A 17,752-nucleotide genomic window follows, 5' to 3' on the forward strand; every position below is an offset into this window, starting at 1 on the left:
TTCCTGTACAAGAGTCCCACCATCTTTAGGAAGTTTGCTTTCAGCCCGAACTTCTCCAGCACCAACGATAAGTAACCCCACTCTAGGCAATCAAAGGCCTTTTCTAAGTCCAGCACCAGGCACCCCGCCCTGGGCCAGGTCCTCGTCACTTCCGCCGCTACCCTGAAATACCTCCTGAGGTTCAGGGATATGGACCTTGTCGGAACTAACCTGTTCTGATCCGGGTGGACTAAGTGTGGGACCACCGGTGCCAGGCGCTCCACAAGGATTTTGGCTTGCACCTTGTGGTCAGTATTAAGCATTGCCAGCGGGCGGTAGGATCCTAAGGACATGGGGTCTCTATCGGGTTTAGGTAGGGACACTAGAAACATTTTCCGGATGGACGCTGGGAGGTGGCCCGCGTCGACCGACGCCCTGTACACCTGGAGGAGATGAGGCGCTAGGATGTCCCTATTTGCCTTATAGTACTCAGCTGGCAGGCCGTTAGGCCCCGGCGTTTTTCCGGTCGCCAGTGCTTGGATCGCATCTCCCACCTCCTCCAATGTGAGTGGGGCACCGAGGTCTGCTTTCTGATTCTCCGTGGCTGTGGGTAGCGCAACCGTCTCCAGGAGGTCGGCCAGCATGTGTGCATGGCCAGTGCCTCTGGCTCTATAGAGATCTCAGTAGTGGTCTGTTATCCCCTGATGGATCTCACGTTGCGTGTATACCACCGTCCCTTCCCCTGTGCGAATGGCACCGATCGGGATATTGCGCTCTGCTTTCCGCACCAGCCAGGCCAGTAGGCGGCCAGCTCTATCTGCCTTGGCATGCATCTTGGCGTTATGTGCTGCATAGTTGTGCCACCTCAGGCGTTCGATAAGAACCGCATGCTCACCACGAAGGTCCCCGAGTATGTTTGCATGTCTGCCAGTCCCCTCCCCTTCCCTTTCGTATCTTAGCAGCTCAGACTCTATGTGGGTCAAAGAGGCTGACACTTGTGCGCGGATGCTCCATGTTGCACCTATGCAGTGTCCACGGATAGTCGCCTTATGGGCATCGCCCTCCACCATTGGGTCGCTTGCCGAGCCCTCGTTCTCTTCAAAGTAAGCCAGTATGGCCGTGCCCAGCGAGGATCTAAACTCTGCATCTTCCAACGCTGCCGGCTGCAGCCGCCACATGGTTACCGGGGGTCGGTCCGCCTCCCATCTAAGCTGGAACCATAGGGGGTTGTGATCCGAGTGTGTTCTGCCTAGGTATTCCGACTTAGTCCGAAGCGGGAGCAGGGACTGGGAGCCTACTATTCGGTCCAGGCGGACATAGAGGTCGTGCACTGACGAGTAGTATGAGTATGCTTTGTCTGTAGGGTGCTGTGCACGCCAGAGATCATGTATGTCCTAGTGCGATAACGAGTCCTGCAGAGCCTGCGCTGTCGATCTTGCTGCCACTGCGCAGAGGGGCGGGAAGGAACGGTCTAAGTGTGTGTCAAGAACCATGTGAAGTCTCCGCCCAGTAGCCAAGGGAGCCCCTTATATCGCTGAAGGACATGATTTAAGGACGCCAGGAAGACGGGCTGGTCCGTGTTAGGGGCGTAAATGGAACCTAGCAGTATCTCCTGCCCATTGAGCCTCCCCCTTGCAAGGGAGTACCGTCCCTCCGGGTCTACCTGAGTGTCAGTACATATAAATGGGACACCTGCTCTTACCCAAATCAAGGTGCCACGCGCGTGCGCTGAGTAAGTCGTACCATGCACCTGTCCTCTCCAGCGTCTACGGAGACGATCCAATTCCACTGGGGACATGTGAGTCTCTTGCAGAAGCGCTATCCCTACCTTGTGCCGCTGCATGTAGGCGAAGACCGAGTATCGGTGCGACGGGGTGTGCATGCCGCGGATGTTCCAGGTCATGATGTTGGTGCACGCCATAGTCTAAGTTGTAGTGTAGCCACACTACATGGGGTGCCATGTTGGGCCAGGGGGCAGCCTCCCGGGTGGGGGGTTCTAAGTGCCGCTTCTGAAACATGTGAACTAGAACAAACAATGTAAATTTATGGGCGAGTTCCCAACGGGGCATGCGTCCAAACTAGGTTGTGAGTCTACCTCTTAGTGTAACGTGTCCGCAACTCAAATGTATGCGGTGGAGCGCGCAGCCAGCTGTTACATCAGGGCGCTCCCTTACCTAGGGCCCTTAGGGCTTCTGTGAGATGTTTAAAATAACTGAGCAGTGAAGCGCACCAAGCTGACGCGGGTCGCCCGTGAAAGCCTCCCCGCGCGCCAGGCACCCAACCTCCCCCAAACTAGAGCGCGGTGGCGCGTCTGCGGCGCGTCATCAGTGTCTAATACTTGGTCCGCGCAAGGAGCTAGAGCTAGCTACAAAACTAAACAGCGCGCCGCAGCAGGCACATAAAGGATACAGCTAACAGTGTGCTGCATACAGTGGATACATCAGTCTATATCAGGTCTATCACCGGTCACACTATAAAGTCAGCTGTCTGTGGTGTCACCACAGGCAGAGTACTGTCCTCTGACATCACGGTGGAAGGTGAGGACGATCCGCTTGCGTCAGTTTCGCTCTGCGGCCTGGAGCCTAGGCCGCTGCTAGCATTCTCTGCCCCCAGAGTCGCAACCGCCTCGAGTGCTTCCTATCGTTCTTGTCGCATTTTCTCCGAACTGGGCGCAGCTTGTCCCGGGCTCGCGGCCCGCCGGGTCCCCTCTTCCTCCGCCGCCTTCTGGAGCGCTGTTCGTGCCAACCGCCCTCCTCTGGGCCCACTGGCCGTGTCCCTGAGCACTGCCCTGTCTCTTCCAGCCAGTCCCATACTTCCGATGGATCCTCGAAAAAGTGAGAGCCCCCCTTGGCGACCACCCGCAGGCGGGAGGGGAACAACAGCAAGTACGGTAGTTCCAGTTCCCTCAGCTGTTTCTTCACTGCCAGGTATGAGCTACGTCTCTTCTGGACTGTTGCTGTTTAGTCCGGGAAAAACATCACGTGGCTGTTACCCACTTTGAGGTTGCTTATCTTCCGGGTCTCGCGGAGCACCGTGTCCCGGTCCCGATAGTTGAGGAGTTTGAAAAGGAACCGGCGAGGCCGGGTGCCGGGTCTCTGAGCTTGTGCCGGCACTCTGTGCGCCCTCTCCACCAGAAAGTGCGGGGATAGTGTTCCAGCCGGCAGGAGCATCCGCAGCCAGGTCTCCATGTAGTGCTCTGGGTCCTTCCCTTCTTCCCCCTCCGGCAGGGCGACCACCCGGACATTGTTGCGTCAAACACCCTTCCGCATCCTCTGCTCGGTCCTCCAGTGCGTGGACTCTGTCAATCAGGTCTTGTAGAGCTGAGGCATGGCTGTGCACCACAGTATGCAGTTCTTGGACCGTTTGGCGCTGCGCGGTGACTGACTCCGACAATTTACGGTGGTCCGCATGGAGCAGCGTGAAGTCAGATGTGACTTTATCTATCCGTGCTTCCAGAGACGTCTTGGTTTGCGCTAGGGTAGCTCCAATGCGTTCCACTGCCGCCAGACTGTGTCCATTTTGGCCGCCAGGGTAGCTGTTGGTTCCATGGTCGCTCGCCTCTGCTCCTGCGTGTGGTCAGGGCGGTTTCGCCTGCGTCTTGTCTCGAAGCCTGCCCATTGCTAGCTGCTGCGCCGTGGGCATCAATGCGTCTGACTGTGTGTCTGTCAGCGGCTGCAGGGAGAACCCTCTGCCCGGATAGTCAACGTTATGCGCTAGGTGCCGGGAACAAAGCCGGGCCCGACCTCCTCCTCCAACTGTCACTGTCTAGATGCTCAAGGGCAGTCCGTCGCCCAGATCAGCTCAGAGGCGCACCTTCTCTCTCAGACTTGTGAAAATTGACAGCCACTTTATCCTAGGATCACCCCAGTTCCATCAGCGCAGGGGGGACCCCTTCTCTCGGCCCTTTCCTCAGTGTCAGCAGAGAGGGGAGCGATCGACACGGTCCAGGGGTGATGGCTGCGCGGTGCAGGGACCACCAAAATGGTGCCTTGAGCAAGATGGCTCCCACGTGTTGTATGTCGTATCTGGTGGCACTCTCCTCTCCCCTCAGACCACGGCCGTTGCTGCCCTCCTGCTTCTCTTAGACACGGGTCCTGTGTCTGGCGCCCCCGCAGCCTTGAACAGCCCAGTGGATGGTGGGCATGCAGTGCCATCCTGTCCAGCGACCCACTCAGTGGCGGGGAGCAGCACCAGCATCGCCACACCTCAGCATTCCGTGGCGAGCAATGGGTTTCCACCAGAACGAGGCTTACTCTTGCAGCTTATTTTGAAGCGTCCCAGTGCTTCGCTGGGGTTTGTCTGGCCACCACTGCGCCCCGCCGCTTCTCTGGCCCCAGGCCGCACCGCCGCCAAAATGGATGCGCTGCAGTCTGCGTTTCAGCTTCCCTCCACGTTGCCGTCAGGGGTAGGGCCAGCCGGTGTCCGAGTCCTCGCCTCTGCCTCCCTCTGTCCCACTGATGCAGTCCTGGACGCGCGCTTGATGGGGGCCCCCTCTTCCCCTCTCCTCACCTCAGCGCGGGTCTAGCGCGGCTCACCTCCGGTGTATCCTGGCACCCTGAGGCCCCGCCGCCATGCCGTCAGCCGCACTGGGTGTCCGTTGGGGGCCCTCTCGCTCTCGGCCGCCCCGGTCGCCGCCCGACACCCTCCCGCTCTCGCTGGGGTCGCCTCTAATATTCTCGGCGTATCTCAGCCATTCTAGACTCAGTCCAGGGATCAGCACTCTCTGGCCCCTCCTCCCGTTCAGCGCCGGGGTGTTTCCTGCGCTTCTCAGCCCGGGCGTGTTTCGCGCCTTTCCCGGCTCTCTTCGTCCCTTCAGGCCGATGGCCGCTTCTGTGCCTCCGCCGCCCTGTAGGTCGCCGTGGATCGCGCCAGCAGGCTTCCCAGCCGTTCCCGCACCAGTTCCGCCCGGTGTGGGGAGAAGCAATCTCACATCCTGGATAAGCTCTAGAGAGTCGCGTCTGTCATGTTGCCTGGCTGGCCACGCCCCCATTGTAAGCTTTCATAGATTCACATGCAACCCACCCTCCTCCCCTGAGAGGCTCACCTCCGATTTAGCACAAAGGGTGTTTATGGCACAAGTGCGTGAAAATCTGAGGGGCAAAAGGTACTCTTAGGAGGGTTCTAGAGGGTGAGGAGCACTGATTTGTTCAGGGAGAAGTTTGGTCTCTTTTACATAATGAAGGTTATGGGTTCCAAAATTGAAATGGGCATAGGCCTCTACTCAGTTTGCTATACTACTAAGCATTGCTTTTTTATATACTGGAGACTCCTGTCTCGATGACGGGGAATGATTCAGGCATGTGAATCTATGAAAGCTTCCAATACTGGAGAACTACAGGTAAGTAACTTGTTTTCTTATCTGACACAGCCACTCTACAATCTCCTAAACCATCCACTTCATTTGTTGCATCCATGTGTGAAACCGAGATGCATAGATTCCTTGCTTCTCTTAGTGGCCTACACATGCTACGGTAGAAGTCTATTTATCAACAAGATGCCTCGCCATATGCCCCTTCTATCCCCTTACTAGGGACACCCAGTGTGCGATTGATTACCACGCGGCAGAACTGCACAATTGGGTCATGGCTGGTATCCATGAACAGTGGACCTCTTCCATGATGGTACCCTTATCCCATACACCGAGCTCATATCGGAGGAGGGTGTCCATCCAGGGCATTTCTTATTGCACTGTGCAGTCACAGCCACACGTTCTTCCAGATGGGGTAACCTGTCCGCGGAATCTCCAGTACACTACACCGTTCAATACTTACTCATAATGGTTGAAGGGCGTCACTTAATCCGATGATTCTCATCATCCCTCCGTCAGCTTGTTGCAGTCTTGCTAGCCCCCTTAAAGTTGCACTGGTAGGACATTCTGGAACGTGCCCTCTCTGCAGTGGAGTGGACAGCCACATTGGAAGGTCCCACATGCGTCTCCAGCAATCAGCGTTTCCACCAAATTCAGTTTTTTATTCTACCCCAGCCTAGATTAATAAGTACTTTCACAGCACGAACTCAGCTTGCCCTAGTTGTCACTTAACCCATACAGGACACCTGCACATGCAATGGCATTGACCTGCCCTCGGAGAGTACTGGACTGATGTAGAGGCCACCCTGGCCCACTGCACTGATTGCAACATCCTTTTTCAGTGGGAGGTCTCTATCTTACACATCTTTGAGAGTGGCAGGAAGAATAGGGTCACCTCCCGTTTCCTAGACTTGGGCCTAGATACTGCTAAACCTTGAATCACTAAACGGTGGGAAACGCCGGTATACCCACATGTAGTAGCTTGGCGCTTCTCTTTATGTAACTGGGCCAGATAGGAGGGCATCACCCTGCAAAGGGAGGATCTGCTGGGTCTCCGCAAATGTCCCCTTGCCAATAATTGGGGGGCTATTTTAGCTGATCTGCAGAAACTAGATGCAGCCTCTGGGAACTCTCAAGGGTGGGTATGGAATCAGACAGTTGCAACGTCATGATTTGGGACTAGTCCTCAGTATGTACTTCCTCGGGAAATATATCTGGGACAGATTTCTACCTTATTTAGTCAGCGAGCTAGCTCATAGATGCTTAACATCTTATACGCACGGATAGGTGCCTGATAAAGTGCATCACAGCAGCGTATCACTGCTAGTTAAACCCTCCCTCCTTCAACCTACTTTGTCCTCATTCTGTTGAACCCTACTTCCATTGTTCAAATCTGTGACATAACACTCTTGGATTGTCTGCATTACACAAACCACATTTGTTGATGATAAACAACCCTCCTATGTATGATCTTTGATTTTTCCATTCATGGCACTTTGTATGCTCAATGGACTTATAGTCATCCCAACATCAGGGGGTCATTACTGTGGTTCTATCTTGTATACTATTATTGTTCTGCTGTTATTGCTCAGTATGAAATGTCAATAAACAGATTAAAAAAAAAAAAGTACTGCCCTGCCAATCACTGCATCACTCATCCCATCTCACATCCTCCCAGCAAGACAACAGTGGGTGTAAGTGAACATGCAAAACAACAGTGTATACTAAAGCAAATGTTCGATCCACAAGATTAACAGCGCCTAGGTCCAATGCTCACTGCGCCATCACCCCAGGTCCTGTAGTCTTTGGCATTCCTATGGAGTGTGAAGAACTCTCGAGTGCCCGGCACTCAATTAGAATCAGCTAGTGTGCCATCCGGACCAATTTTCTCCTGGTGCGGCCAGCACCGAGTCTGGCAGAGAGTTCGCAGAGTGCTATTGAGCCCGTGGCCACCACCTCTGCGTCCCAGTTCTCTTATGATTCAATTTTGAGTGTGCTGCTGGGGCCTACTACCCAAGGTATCCAAACAGTCATTATCCTCTGTAGTGCTCGTAAAGAAATATGCCTTCCCATTGTGTTATACTGAGTTTCACCAGGAACATAAGACAATACTGCATGCCACTGTCACTCAGCCGTTTTTTGTTGCCCAAAAGGCCTTCCTTTGGTCCTGTACCTTATGGGTACAGTCCGGGAAGATCATGATGTTTTGGCCATCAAATTTGGGCGGCTGTGCGACCTAGCATGCTGCAGGATTGCATCTTAATCTCTGAAATTGAACAAGCATGCTATAACTGCACATGGCTATTATACACAACAAGGGAAACCCAGAAGGTATGCCATAGGGACCTTGGGCAGTAACATGTTTTAGAGAACAGTGGTCCCTATTTTGGAAAGACAAATGGACAAGCACAATAATCATACGCTAAAATAGATCGTATGTCTTTCGTCCAGCCGGGCAAGAATTTATTTTTATATAAGTTCAGTTGATTGTAATTAAAAACATTAAATGACAAGTGGGCACAGCCATGACCCACAGAACACAAGACAAACCAACGAAAAACAGAATGGTCAAAGGCAGAGTATAAGATGTGTCTGTTTGTTTGTAATCACTGTGACAGACTTAAATATCCATTTTCACACCATTGATCATTACAATATTATAAAATCATATTGCATATGGTGCTTTTAGTGTCAACGACGTTTTGATGCTATTCACAACAATATAAAGCATCATCTTCAGGACAAGGGGTAATTCATTGTTGTCTTAAGCTTATTCACATATTTTGCCTATATCGCATTAGTTTGAAGAAAGAACAAGGTTCAGCGGTAATTACACGCTTGTAATACGTAGATCTGTAACGGGGGCTGACAGCCACTAAATCGTCAATAGGCTATGGGCCTTCCTTGTATGGTTTAATTCTTGATATCAATATATGCCAGTGCCGGATCGCACTTGAGGCTTTTGGTTAAGTATCAATTCCGCTAGGTGCCAGGTTGCACCTCTTGAATAACGGCGGGAAGTCAGGGCACGGGGGCTCCTGCTGGCGCTGGACACGCTATCCAGCCCCAGCATGTAATTACCGCTGAACCTTGTTCTTCCTTCAAACTAATGCAATATAGGCAAAATATGCGAATAAGCTTAAGACAACAATGAATTACCCCTTGTCCTGAAGATGATGCTTTATATTGTTGTGAATAGCATCGAAACGTCGTCGACACTAAAAGCACAATATGCAATATGATTTTAAAATATTGTAATGATCAATGGTGTGAAAATGGATATTTAAGTCTGTCACAGTGATTACAAACAAACAGACACATCTTATACAATGCCTTTGGCCATTCTGTTTTTCGTTGGTTTGTCTTGTGTTCTGTGGGTCACGGCTGTGCCCACTTGTCATTTAATGTTTTGAATCACAATCAACTGAACTTATATAAAATTACATTCTTGTCCGGCTGGACGAAAGACATACGATCTATTTTAGCGTATGATTATTGTGCTTGTCCATTTGTCTTTCCAAAATAGGGACCACTGTTCTCTAAAACGTATAACTGCACATGGCAGCGCACCAGGTTCTGGGTGGAGGGGCCAAAGCTCTATGCAGCCACTCAATTGTAAAGAATATAGAGTATTTTGGGCTTTAAGGTGTTGACTATCCAACTTTCCAAGATGAGCTCCATTGATTGACCTTCTGCCTTCTCAGGAAACCTCACAAGGCAGATGTTATTCCACCTGGAGTGCTCTTCAGAATCCTCCCCATGAGTTTCCAGGCGAAAAGACGGTGCCTGTAGTTCTGACACCATTTTCTGTAGGGTGGCCACTTCGGTCGGCAAGGTTTGTACATCCTTTTCAGTGGTTGTGACCCTGTTGAATATTTTCTAAAAGTTGGCGCAAAGCAGTTACCACTTCGAGCGCCACAGTGTCTATTTTTGCAAGGGTGAGCTCTCTGGATCCCTTATTTTCTGCCATTGTGGGGGTCCACTGGTCTCCCAGCGGGGCCTATCGTGCCGCCCCCCCCCCCCCCCCTCCCTTTGCTCCCTTTGGCAGCAAGGATTGTGCATAATTGTCAATTTTATTGGCCTGTTTTGTCCCTTGTCCTTGACATTACTGCAGGCTGTTGCACGCAGTAGGAGTGAAGCAGATCTACAGAGAGCTCGTATCCCACCAACCGAGCAGGCCCAAATCAGTTAAACAGTTCAGCGTGATACATACTTCCGGGACCAGGGCCCTCCAGCCCCAACCGTTACACCTTTGTGGCTGGACCCGGTCTCCATGGCTCCTGGGTAGGACACGGCCACAGGGCCCAACCCCTGTGGGGGTCAAGCATAACTTGGGGAGCCTGGCTCCACGTGACCCTGTAGTGCCCCTAGCCGCGCAAACCCAGTTTAGTAAATCCACTCCGTACAGTGCTCACCATCAGCTGTGTTTCAGTGTCCTTGGGCCCTCCAGCACTCACGCAGGCCGGCGCTCACGACCGGCAGTCTGAACCTCTTTGCTTCCAGGATCAAGGCGGCGCCCCAAAACTCATCGCGGGGGCCCCCGCATCAGGGCTGCCTTCGCACTTGTGGTCCGTTGTCCAGATCCCACTCCAGTGGACAAGTATGCAGCTGAGGCGTTGTCGCAGACCTCAATCATGGCCTCAATACTCTCCGCAGCAGCAGTGCGCCTGCAGAGCAGGACCCAACCCAAGTGGGCCTTCCAGCAATCAGGGCCGCAGCTGCCCTGCCACTCGGCGGTAAGCCACAAATCACTCCCACAGGCCAATAGAGTCTCCGGGCGCCGGATACCTCAGGAGTCCGCATGGGCACCGGGCCATTAGGCACGCTGCGTCCGTCCTCCCCAAGGGGCTGCACTCCTTCTGACGTGACAACGCAGTATACCGGTGACAACCGGTATACACTCCTTTTTGCGGGCCAATCCCTGCCACAGGAGCAGAAGCCTCGAGGCCGGGCCCAGGGGGGCCGCTATTCTTCATGTCTTGTGGGTGATTTTCAGCCCCAGGAGTGGGTAGTCGCATGAGAGACCAGGGGGCGAGGGGGGCGCGAACACTGCAATGACAGGCATCTGTGCCAATCTCCCAGCCCCAACGTTGCTCACCTGCCCTCCAGCTCCATTCGATCTTGTTCAGTTGCAGCGTCGTCACCTCCGAGCTCCCGGCGGCAGCTCTGCTCCAATCTGCGCACTTACCTCAGTTGTCGAAGACCTCCGACGATCATCCGGGACTGTCACCATCTCAATACCAGCGTATGGCATGCGCCACGTACCACTGCCCCCAGGCTCTCCTCAGATGTGCAGGCTATTATTTATGGGGGCGGGAGTCTGAGCTCACCCCCCGCTGGCGGGCCGCAAGCCCACAGCAGCCCGCTGCGTCACTATTGCCAGGCCACTCAGACGTGGCCCGCTACAATCTGCTGCCTCCCACCACTCTCAACGATCAGTCGCTGCTCGGCTGTGGCCCCACTGACCAACGGGGGTTGATGCGGAGGTTTCAACCTCATCCCAGTGCCGCTAGTGTGGTTGACGATGGTGCAGGATCATGAAGGATTACAGACGTGTCTGAGGGAGCTTTGGGGAAACACGTCTATGCAGTTATGTTGCCTGGCCACACCCCTTATCTTTGTGACTTATTTGCCTAAGAGTTTGGTTTGTGGTCTTTATCAGACATTAAAGGTTGGGTAAGCTTGCTACTCTATTCGACCTTTGAGCACTATCAGAGACAAACCCGTGGCGCAGAGGGAAAAGTTACTTGGTTGTAATCCTAGTTCTCCACAATGCATTTGTCTATCAATTCATAAAATCTCCACCCACCTACCTGCATTTAGGACCACAGATTTTGAGCTGGGTATTTTAAACTTGAATCATTCCTTTGCTAAAAAAACAAAAAACAATGAACTGCTCAAGCAACACCCGGCTGAGCGCAATGGAATAGTCTAGTCTTCTTTTTGAAGCAGTGGGTTTCATTCCTATTGTACATATGCTCTGCATTGGGATACATTGTTCTGATCTTTTTTTGCTCCAAATACATTGTTTGTACCCAAATTACTGTTTCGACTTGTATTTCGGTTAATTGGGTCTAGCAAAAACGAATTCTGCTTTTAGGCATATTTTCTCTTTGATTGATTTGTGTGAAGAACTACGTTTAGAAGGAACTAACTTACTTTTATCCATAAATGTCTCCTATGGGGTTTTGTGTCCAACATACACACTTGAGACCCTAGTTATTACCAACAGCCTCTGCTGAAATTAATTTTTGTCCTGGGTCATTATTTCTGCACTAGCTATAGGCACCAATATGGAAGACTTATATTTTATCGGTCATACTCCCCAATTATTGAAATCTGATCAAATGTTATGAGATGTATATGTATTGTAATATTATACAGTCAAGAAGCAAATGATTATTCCAGGATACAGAGAGAATATCAATGAGGAATGCAGAGAGGCTCTCCTCTTACCTACCTACCTTGTCCGCTTCAAAGGATTCCTGTACGCAAGGGGGATTTATGGGATGGGATTTCCTGAGCAAATCAGGAACCCGGTAAGTGGGGCCTCTGGTCTGTGTTGAAGCAGAATTCTGCTGTAAAGAGTATTTATTCTATTTTAACATCATATGGTCTTAGAAGGAGTAGATGTAGATTGTTTGAAACAATTCAATCTTTAAGACAAGTGCTACAGTTTGTGGGGTCCTCATTGAGAGACTGAATACGTGGAGAGCATCATTTGGAACCTGCCCACAAAAACTGAAAATAAAACATTAGAGGATAATTGTGACTACCGCTGCAATATCAAATGGTACTAATTTTACTGGCAGCTGCAACACTTTAACAAATGCATATGTCCATCAAATGACCAAGAGGACCCACCTCAAAACTTTCTGAAAAAAAACAGCATTGATAAAAAGTCACTTATCCTTCTCTGACAACATATTGTTTTTTAAAAACCTGGTCAGGGAGAATTAAAATGAACACTCCTTTGGTCCCCAAATCGGTTGCAACCTATCTGCAGCATCTACTTGACATGAAAAACTTCCAGGAACCTCTAAAAAACAGCAACTAAGGGAGGGCTGAACTCACACCTAGTCCACCCTGCTTTAAGCTTTGCCTACCAGTAGTCACCACCTATCTGGACACTTTTTCTTATCTTGCCTAATTAGCCTGTCATTTAGAAATATATGAATTTGACAGTCTTACTGCATACACCCTGCTAGGTTAACTTCTCAACCGCCTATTCCTCCAACCTTCACAACATGCAAAATGTTGTATGGTTCCTTTCCCTCAATAGCAAACTGCCATTTTTTTAAGAGTTTTTCTCCTTTCCCTTAGATTTTCATTAAACTCCACCTTATGGTAGTTGTTTCAAAACTATACTGTTAGCAGGATGTCTTTTCTAATCTTCCTTATTTTTGTGACAGGTTTCATGTGGAAATTGGTGTGTCTCTTTAGGTACTGAATTTCTTTAATTATATTGCTCTTTGGCTGCCTGTTTTAACAACATACCTCTCAACTTTTTCTGAAGGTGTGTCTTGTTGCTCTGACTAAGCTACCAACTGTAAGTCAAGCCTATAAGGAGAACTGGTGGTGCCCTTTGTTCATGCTACTCGATCACCACTTATTTGAAGCCTGTAACTCTTCCCACCCTTGCTTAATCCGCAAAGTAATTGCCTCCTCAAACTCTTTCCAGTACCTACTTGTGGCAGTCATTCAGAACACCCATCCAACCCTCTCCAACACAGAGGTGAACGAAGCCTTTGGTAAACTGCAGTAGTATTTGTTGCAAAAGCTATAAAAAAACCTGTATTCATCTATTCTCAATTGTCTGTTTAAAAAAAGAGAGACGATTTTCTCCAACCAGTGGAATTAACAGTAGCATACCATTGGCGATTTCTTGTGGTCTTGATCCACGCTCCCCACAGACCCCAGTCTCAGATATGTGTAGTCTGCATAAATGCTTGTTGTTTTGTTCTTTAGGGTGGCAAACATAAACTCCTTTACAGAAGGCTACCAGTACGAAAAGTTCTTCCTTTTGCTAACAGAAAAAAATCTAGGTAAAACTGATACCATTGGAGTCTGTTTAATTTATTATTTTTTAGGTAACGTCAGGAAGCTGACGATAGAAGGTTGTTCTATAGTAGGTTTAACTGGTGCCTGGATCTATCACTGATGACTTGCAGATAGCAAAATACAGCACTGCCAGCACCTCAAGCTCGCTATTCACTCTAGGTATCATTTAAAATGGGAGTGTGCAAAAGTGGACAGCCTACTTTCAAATCATTCCCTCCATACAGGTACTTCTATCTGTCCAGTTGCTACCACACCCTGGGTCCCTTTAGGAGAGGTATGACACACCCACTGATTTCATAATCAAGGTCCACATAGAAGAGTTATTCCAGTAAATCATATACATCCCGCCACAGATGTGGCATCTACTGCAAGCAATTGAAGGTCCTTAAGTTCTTGTTACAGGCATGATTCCTCTTTGTATATTCTTCAATTTGTATTGGTGTCAAGGGTCCATTGGTTTATGTCACTGCCCTTTGGTTTGCCCTGGTTTCAGGGGTCCTTAATTCTATGTTGCTGTTGGAGTTCCATCAATTTGTGCGTGTTGTATGTTAGGTTCTGTTCATGTTGGGGTGGGGTTGTACAGGGCAACCTCAGCCTGTGCACTGATTCATGTTCCTGTTTTTCATTTCCAGATTACCATTAAATTGAAGGTATTGTACGTTTCCGCTGGAAGAGCAGAGTCCATTGATGAACTTCGGACCAATAACGGTGAGGAGCCAGGACCCTGTGTGTGATCTGCGAATAGCAATTTCCAAAAATCCCACTTCTTTACAGTAAATCATATAAGGGCACATTAAGCCATGTTTGGTTTCTAATATACCACAGACGAAAGGCAGGACAAGGGGAGGACATCTAGTTCACTGGATTTGCAGCATGAGGATGAAATGTGATCTAACAGAGGTGTATTATACTGAAAGGTGTATTTAAATAAAGGTTTGTAGTGTAGTGAGGTGTTGTGTGTGGTATGATGTAGACAGTTGATGGGGTCTAGGGAGCAAATATGGATTAGCAAGGAGGAATAGACTTTGGAAGGAAGCTTTGTGTATTTATGAGGTAATTAATGATGAGAGTGGTCTTATAAAGTTGTAGAGACCCATATCTGAGTATAGTGACAGAAGGGTTTGTGGTCTATTGATTATGTAGCTTGATCTAGTGGAGAAGTATTCTAGTTCTCCAGTATTGGATCTTCCATAGATTCACATGCTTGAATCATTTCCTGTCGTCGAAGTGGGAATCCCATTGTACAATAGAAAGCATGATCTACAGAGCACTTAATGTTAAAACACATTCACTTCAATAACTTATCCACATCATTCATTTAGAACCAAAGTTCAGCCAATCAGGTGACACCACTCTCTAGAGCACTCTCCACAGAGGCTTCGCTCCCTCAGATTTTCTATTGTACGTCATGTGATGAGAGTCTCCTGATCTTCTCAGTTTACTCCCAATTTTCTGAATTTTGAAGAACATTTTATCTTCAGGAAAAGCTTAAGACCTACAAGTAATAGATTCTGACTGTACAACCATGCCAGAACCAGCAAGAAAATAACTTTTCAGGCCATATGGTACATGTGGAAAAAACTGGCTGCACTCGGAGGATTCATGCATGAGTGCAAATACCGCCTACATCCTGAGCATACGGTAAAGGACTGTAAAATATGCTGCACTTTTTCAGCAAAGACTTAAAAGATAGAAAGAGAAGATTACTAATTTGGCTGCGAAACTTAAAATCTAAGTAAAACCCTCATTTTGAAGAGGATAGTGGTAACTCCACAAAGACTTAAAATTCCCAAAAAAGTGAGTGGTCTCGTGAGCAAGTGCCAACAGGCAAGGTCACCAATAAAGGCGATGAAAAAAAACTTATTGCAGGTCATCAGGACTGTTTAAAATATCAGAAGATCGCTCTCATAAATCTGAAAAGGAGAAAATCTCCTCAGAACAAGTTCAGTCTGAACCTACTTACTACTACTTTAAAGTCAGAGGTGCATTTAAAGAAGTCATCCTCTCTACCAAGGGTCTCAAAACTGCATGTTGAATTCTCGTCAATGATGACAACGTTGTCTACATCCTTGACAACACCAGCATCAACGGTAACTGCAACAACTACGAGGTCGACCGTTACATGTTCGGCTCCATCGCTGATTCTTTCCGTATCACTGATACCATCGACGATACTGTCTGCGAGAACATCATTAACGCTGGCACCGTCGACCAAGGCATCATCGACAAAGAAATCCTCAGCTAAGGCATAGTTGATGACAGCACCGTAGGATAAGGAGCCTGTCAACGACAACTCCGCCAACGAAGGCCTTTTCGACTACTTTAAACGGCAAAAAGTACATCTACGACGACAAAACTATCAACACTAATGTCAACCTCAAATGCACTCTCCACAAGGGAAAAAAAACATCTATAGATATATTGCAACCTGCACATGCATCCACCAGCAAAGCTCCTTGATGATGAGGATTCAGACGACGAAGGTCCTTTTGGGGCAGCACATATTCCCTCTGAGCTGCATGTAAAATGTCAAGAGGATGATGAGGACTAGTATTTTGAGGCAACCCGAGCAGTACAGAGACCAGCATCTTGGTTTTGGTCGCCAACAGTTACAGGAAGATTTACTACAAACGCCACTTGCTCTGGTGAATATTCTTCAAAGCATGCAGCAAAATCTTTATAGAAGGTTTCTAGAGCCTGCACCAGTTGCTTCTACAGCGCACAAAGTCAAAGGAAATCCCTGGATTAGCAATTCCTTTCTCAATACTACTGTGTTCCATACATACAGAGAGTCTTAATAGGAAAAAACATTATATATATAACACCAACACTAAGATATTACGTTTACACTCTTTTTATTTTATGTATATATAAAAAAAGGAGTTTTTTATTTTACTTCACCAATTAAAATTTCAGAAAACCTTCTGAAAACATCCAATATTAAAAACATATACAGTATATCACATTTAGAGCAAATATTCACAATATTTCATTAAACATGAAAAAACTATTAATTAAAAATATATATATATAGACACAACCTATTTGTCACTAAATCACATTACATTATAAATTCACAGTACATATAAAATCACAATATTACCCCTTCTATATGTAGCTTCAAATGTTCCTACTACACATTATATTGATCCAATAGCCTCATACTATTTTCTGACAGGAATTACAGTATCCAAATTTTTGTATATCTGTTATTTCCTTGGGCTCTAATTAGATTCTATTTATCAAAGCGTCGACGCGTTTCGGTGTTATATCTCTGGTACAGGAACACCTTCAGGACAGGACAATTCAAGGGGGTCACCGTTTTCCAATTTGGGTATCCTTTTCGTCTTAGTCCAAAAGAGGAGGAAATGTTATCCTAACGCGGGTGATGCTCTCTACTCCTGTAGGGCTTTATCTAGGGTATTCACTTTCTGTTAATAGGATTACCCTTTCAATTCAATCTGTAGTTCAGGTTAATATTCTTGTCTCACTTCTCTTTCAATCCAGTTTTTTTAGGATAGACCTCTGAATAAAGTACATTGGTCAGACTAGGCGTCTTGCTTCGCTAGTCCTTGTTTCCTTTTTTCCTTTGATTAGAACTGTGCTCTTCTTTATATCAGCTACTGGAATCTTTATATTCAAAAGATCTTTTACAACGTTTCCAGTAGCTGATATAAAGAAGAGCATTGCAGCCACTATTGTTAGGGCAAGCAATTCGTTCGCTATACTAGGCCGCTGCGATAGACAAATGTGACCACATATCACCATACACATTGATCTCTTGCCAAAGGGTGCGAGAGTGGAAGCTATGAAGATATTACAAGAAGGAAAGAGAATCTCCGCAGAGAGGATGGATGGTGCAATAGATGTATCATCAACTGGATTTAGGCGACTAGCAGTGAAGCTGTCATTAGGATGTAGGGATGGCTGAAGGCAACATCATTCAGGCCAGAAAAAGTAAGTATAAAATTCTTGACATGTCATACTACTGCAAAGCACTGTTTGGCAAGCATGTGAGCGATGCTCTTCAAGCTATCAAGCTATCAAAAATGGCACAGATACTGCCAGGTCATTAGGAACATTACAAATGAGGAAGCTGCCATATCGGGGAGCAAGGGAAAGAGGACTATATTTCTCTGTAGGAGGTTATCAACCATCTAGTCATCAATACCAAACTTTTCAAAATCAATACGTATCTCAGAATCTCCAAAATCTGATAGAGACTACAAGCCGCAGATTCCTTAACGTAGAACAATCCCCAGGCGTGAGACTGGTTCCATAAACTTTTTGCCCAGCTTCTCTGCGTGCCGGGGGAAGGCATTACGCCATTCCGCCCAGGCGTCATCCGCGTATGTGACGTCAGCGAGGTCACATAAGTCCCACCCCAGCCCACCTACGCCTGTT

The 17,752-nt window shown here is 48.2% G+C and overlaps 1 protein-coding gene across 1 annotated transcript in view; it reads left to right on the plus strand.

Annotated features, from left to right (window-relative positions):
- The window catches only part of LOC147679783 (myoferlin-like), a 1,922,797-nt gene that overhangs the window by 402,751 nt on the left and 1,502,294 nt on the right, over nt 1-17,752 (plus strand). The window contains exon 5 of the mRNA XM_086942477.1: nt 13,981-14,056. Within this exon, the coding sequence (XP_086798603.1) occupies nt 13,981-14,056 (76 nt within the window). The remainder of the gene's footprint in view (nt 1-13,980; nt 14,057-17,752) is intronic.

This window comes from Lissotriton vulgaris, chromosome 11 (assembly GCF_964263255.1).
Source record: "Lissotriton vulgaris chromosome 11, aLisVul1.2, whole genome shotgun sequence".
In the NCBI taxonomy this organism is placed as follows: domain Eukaryota; kingdom Metazoa; phylum Chordata; class Amphibia; order Caudata; family Salamandridae; genus Lissotriton; species Lissotriton vulgaris.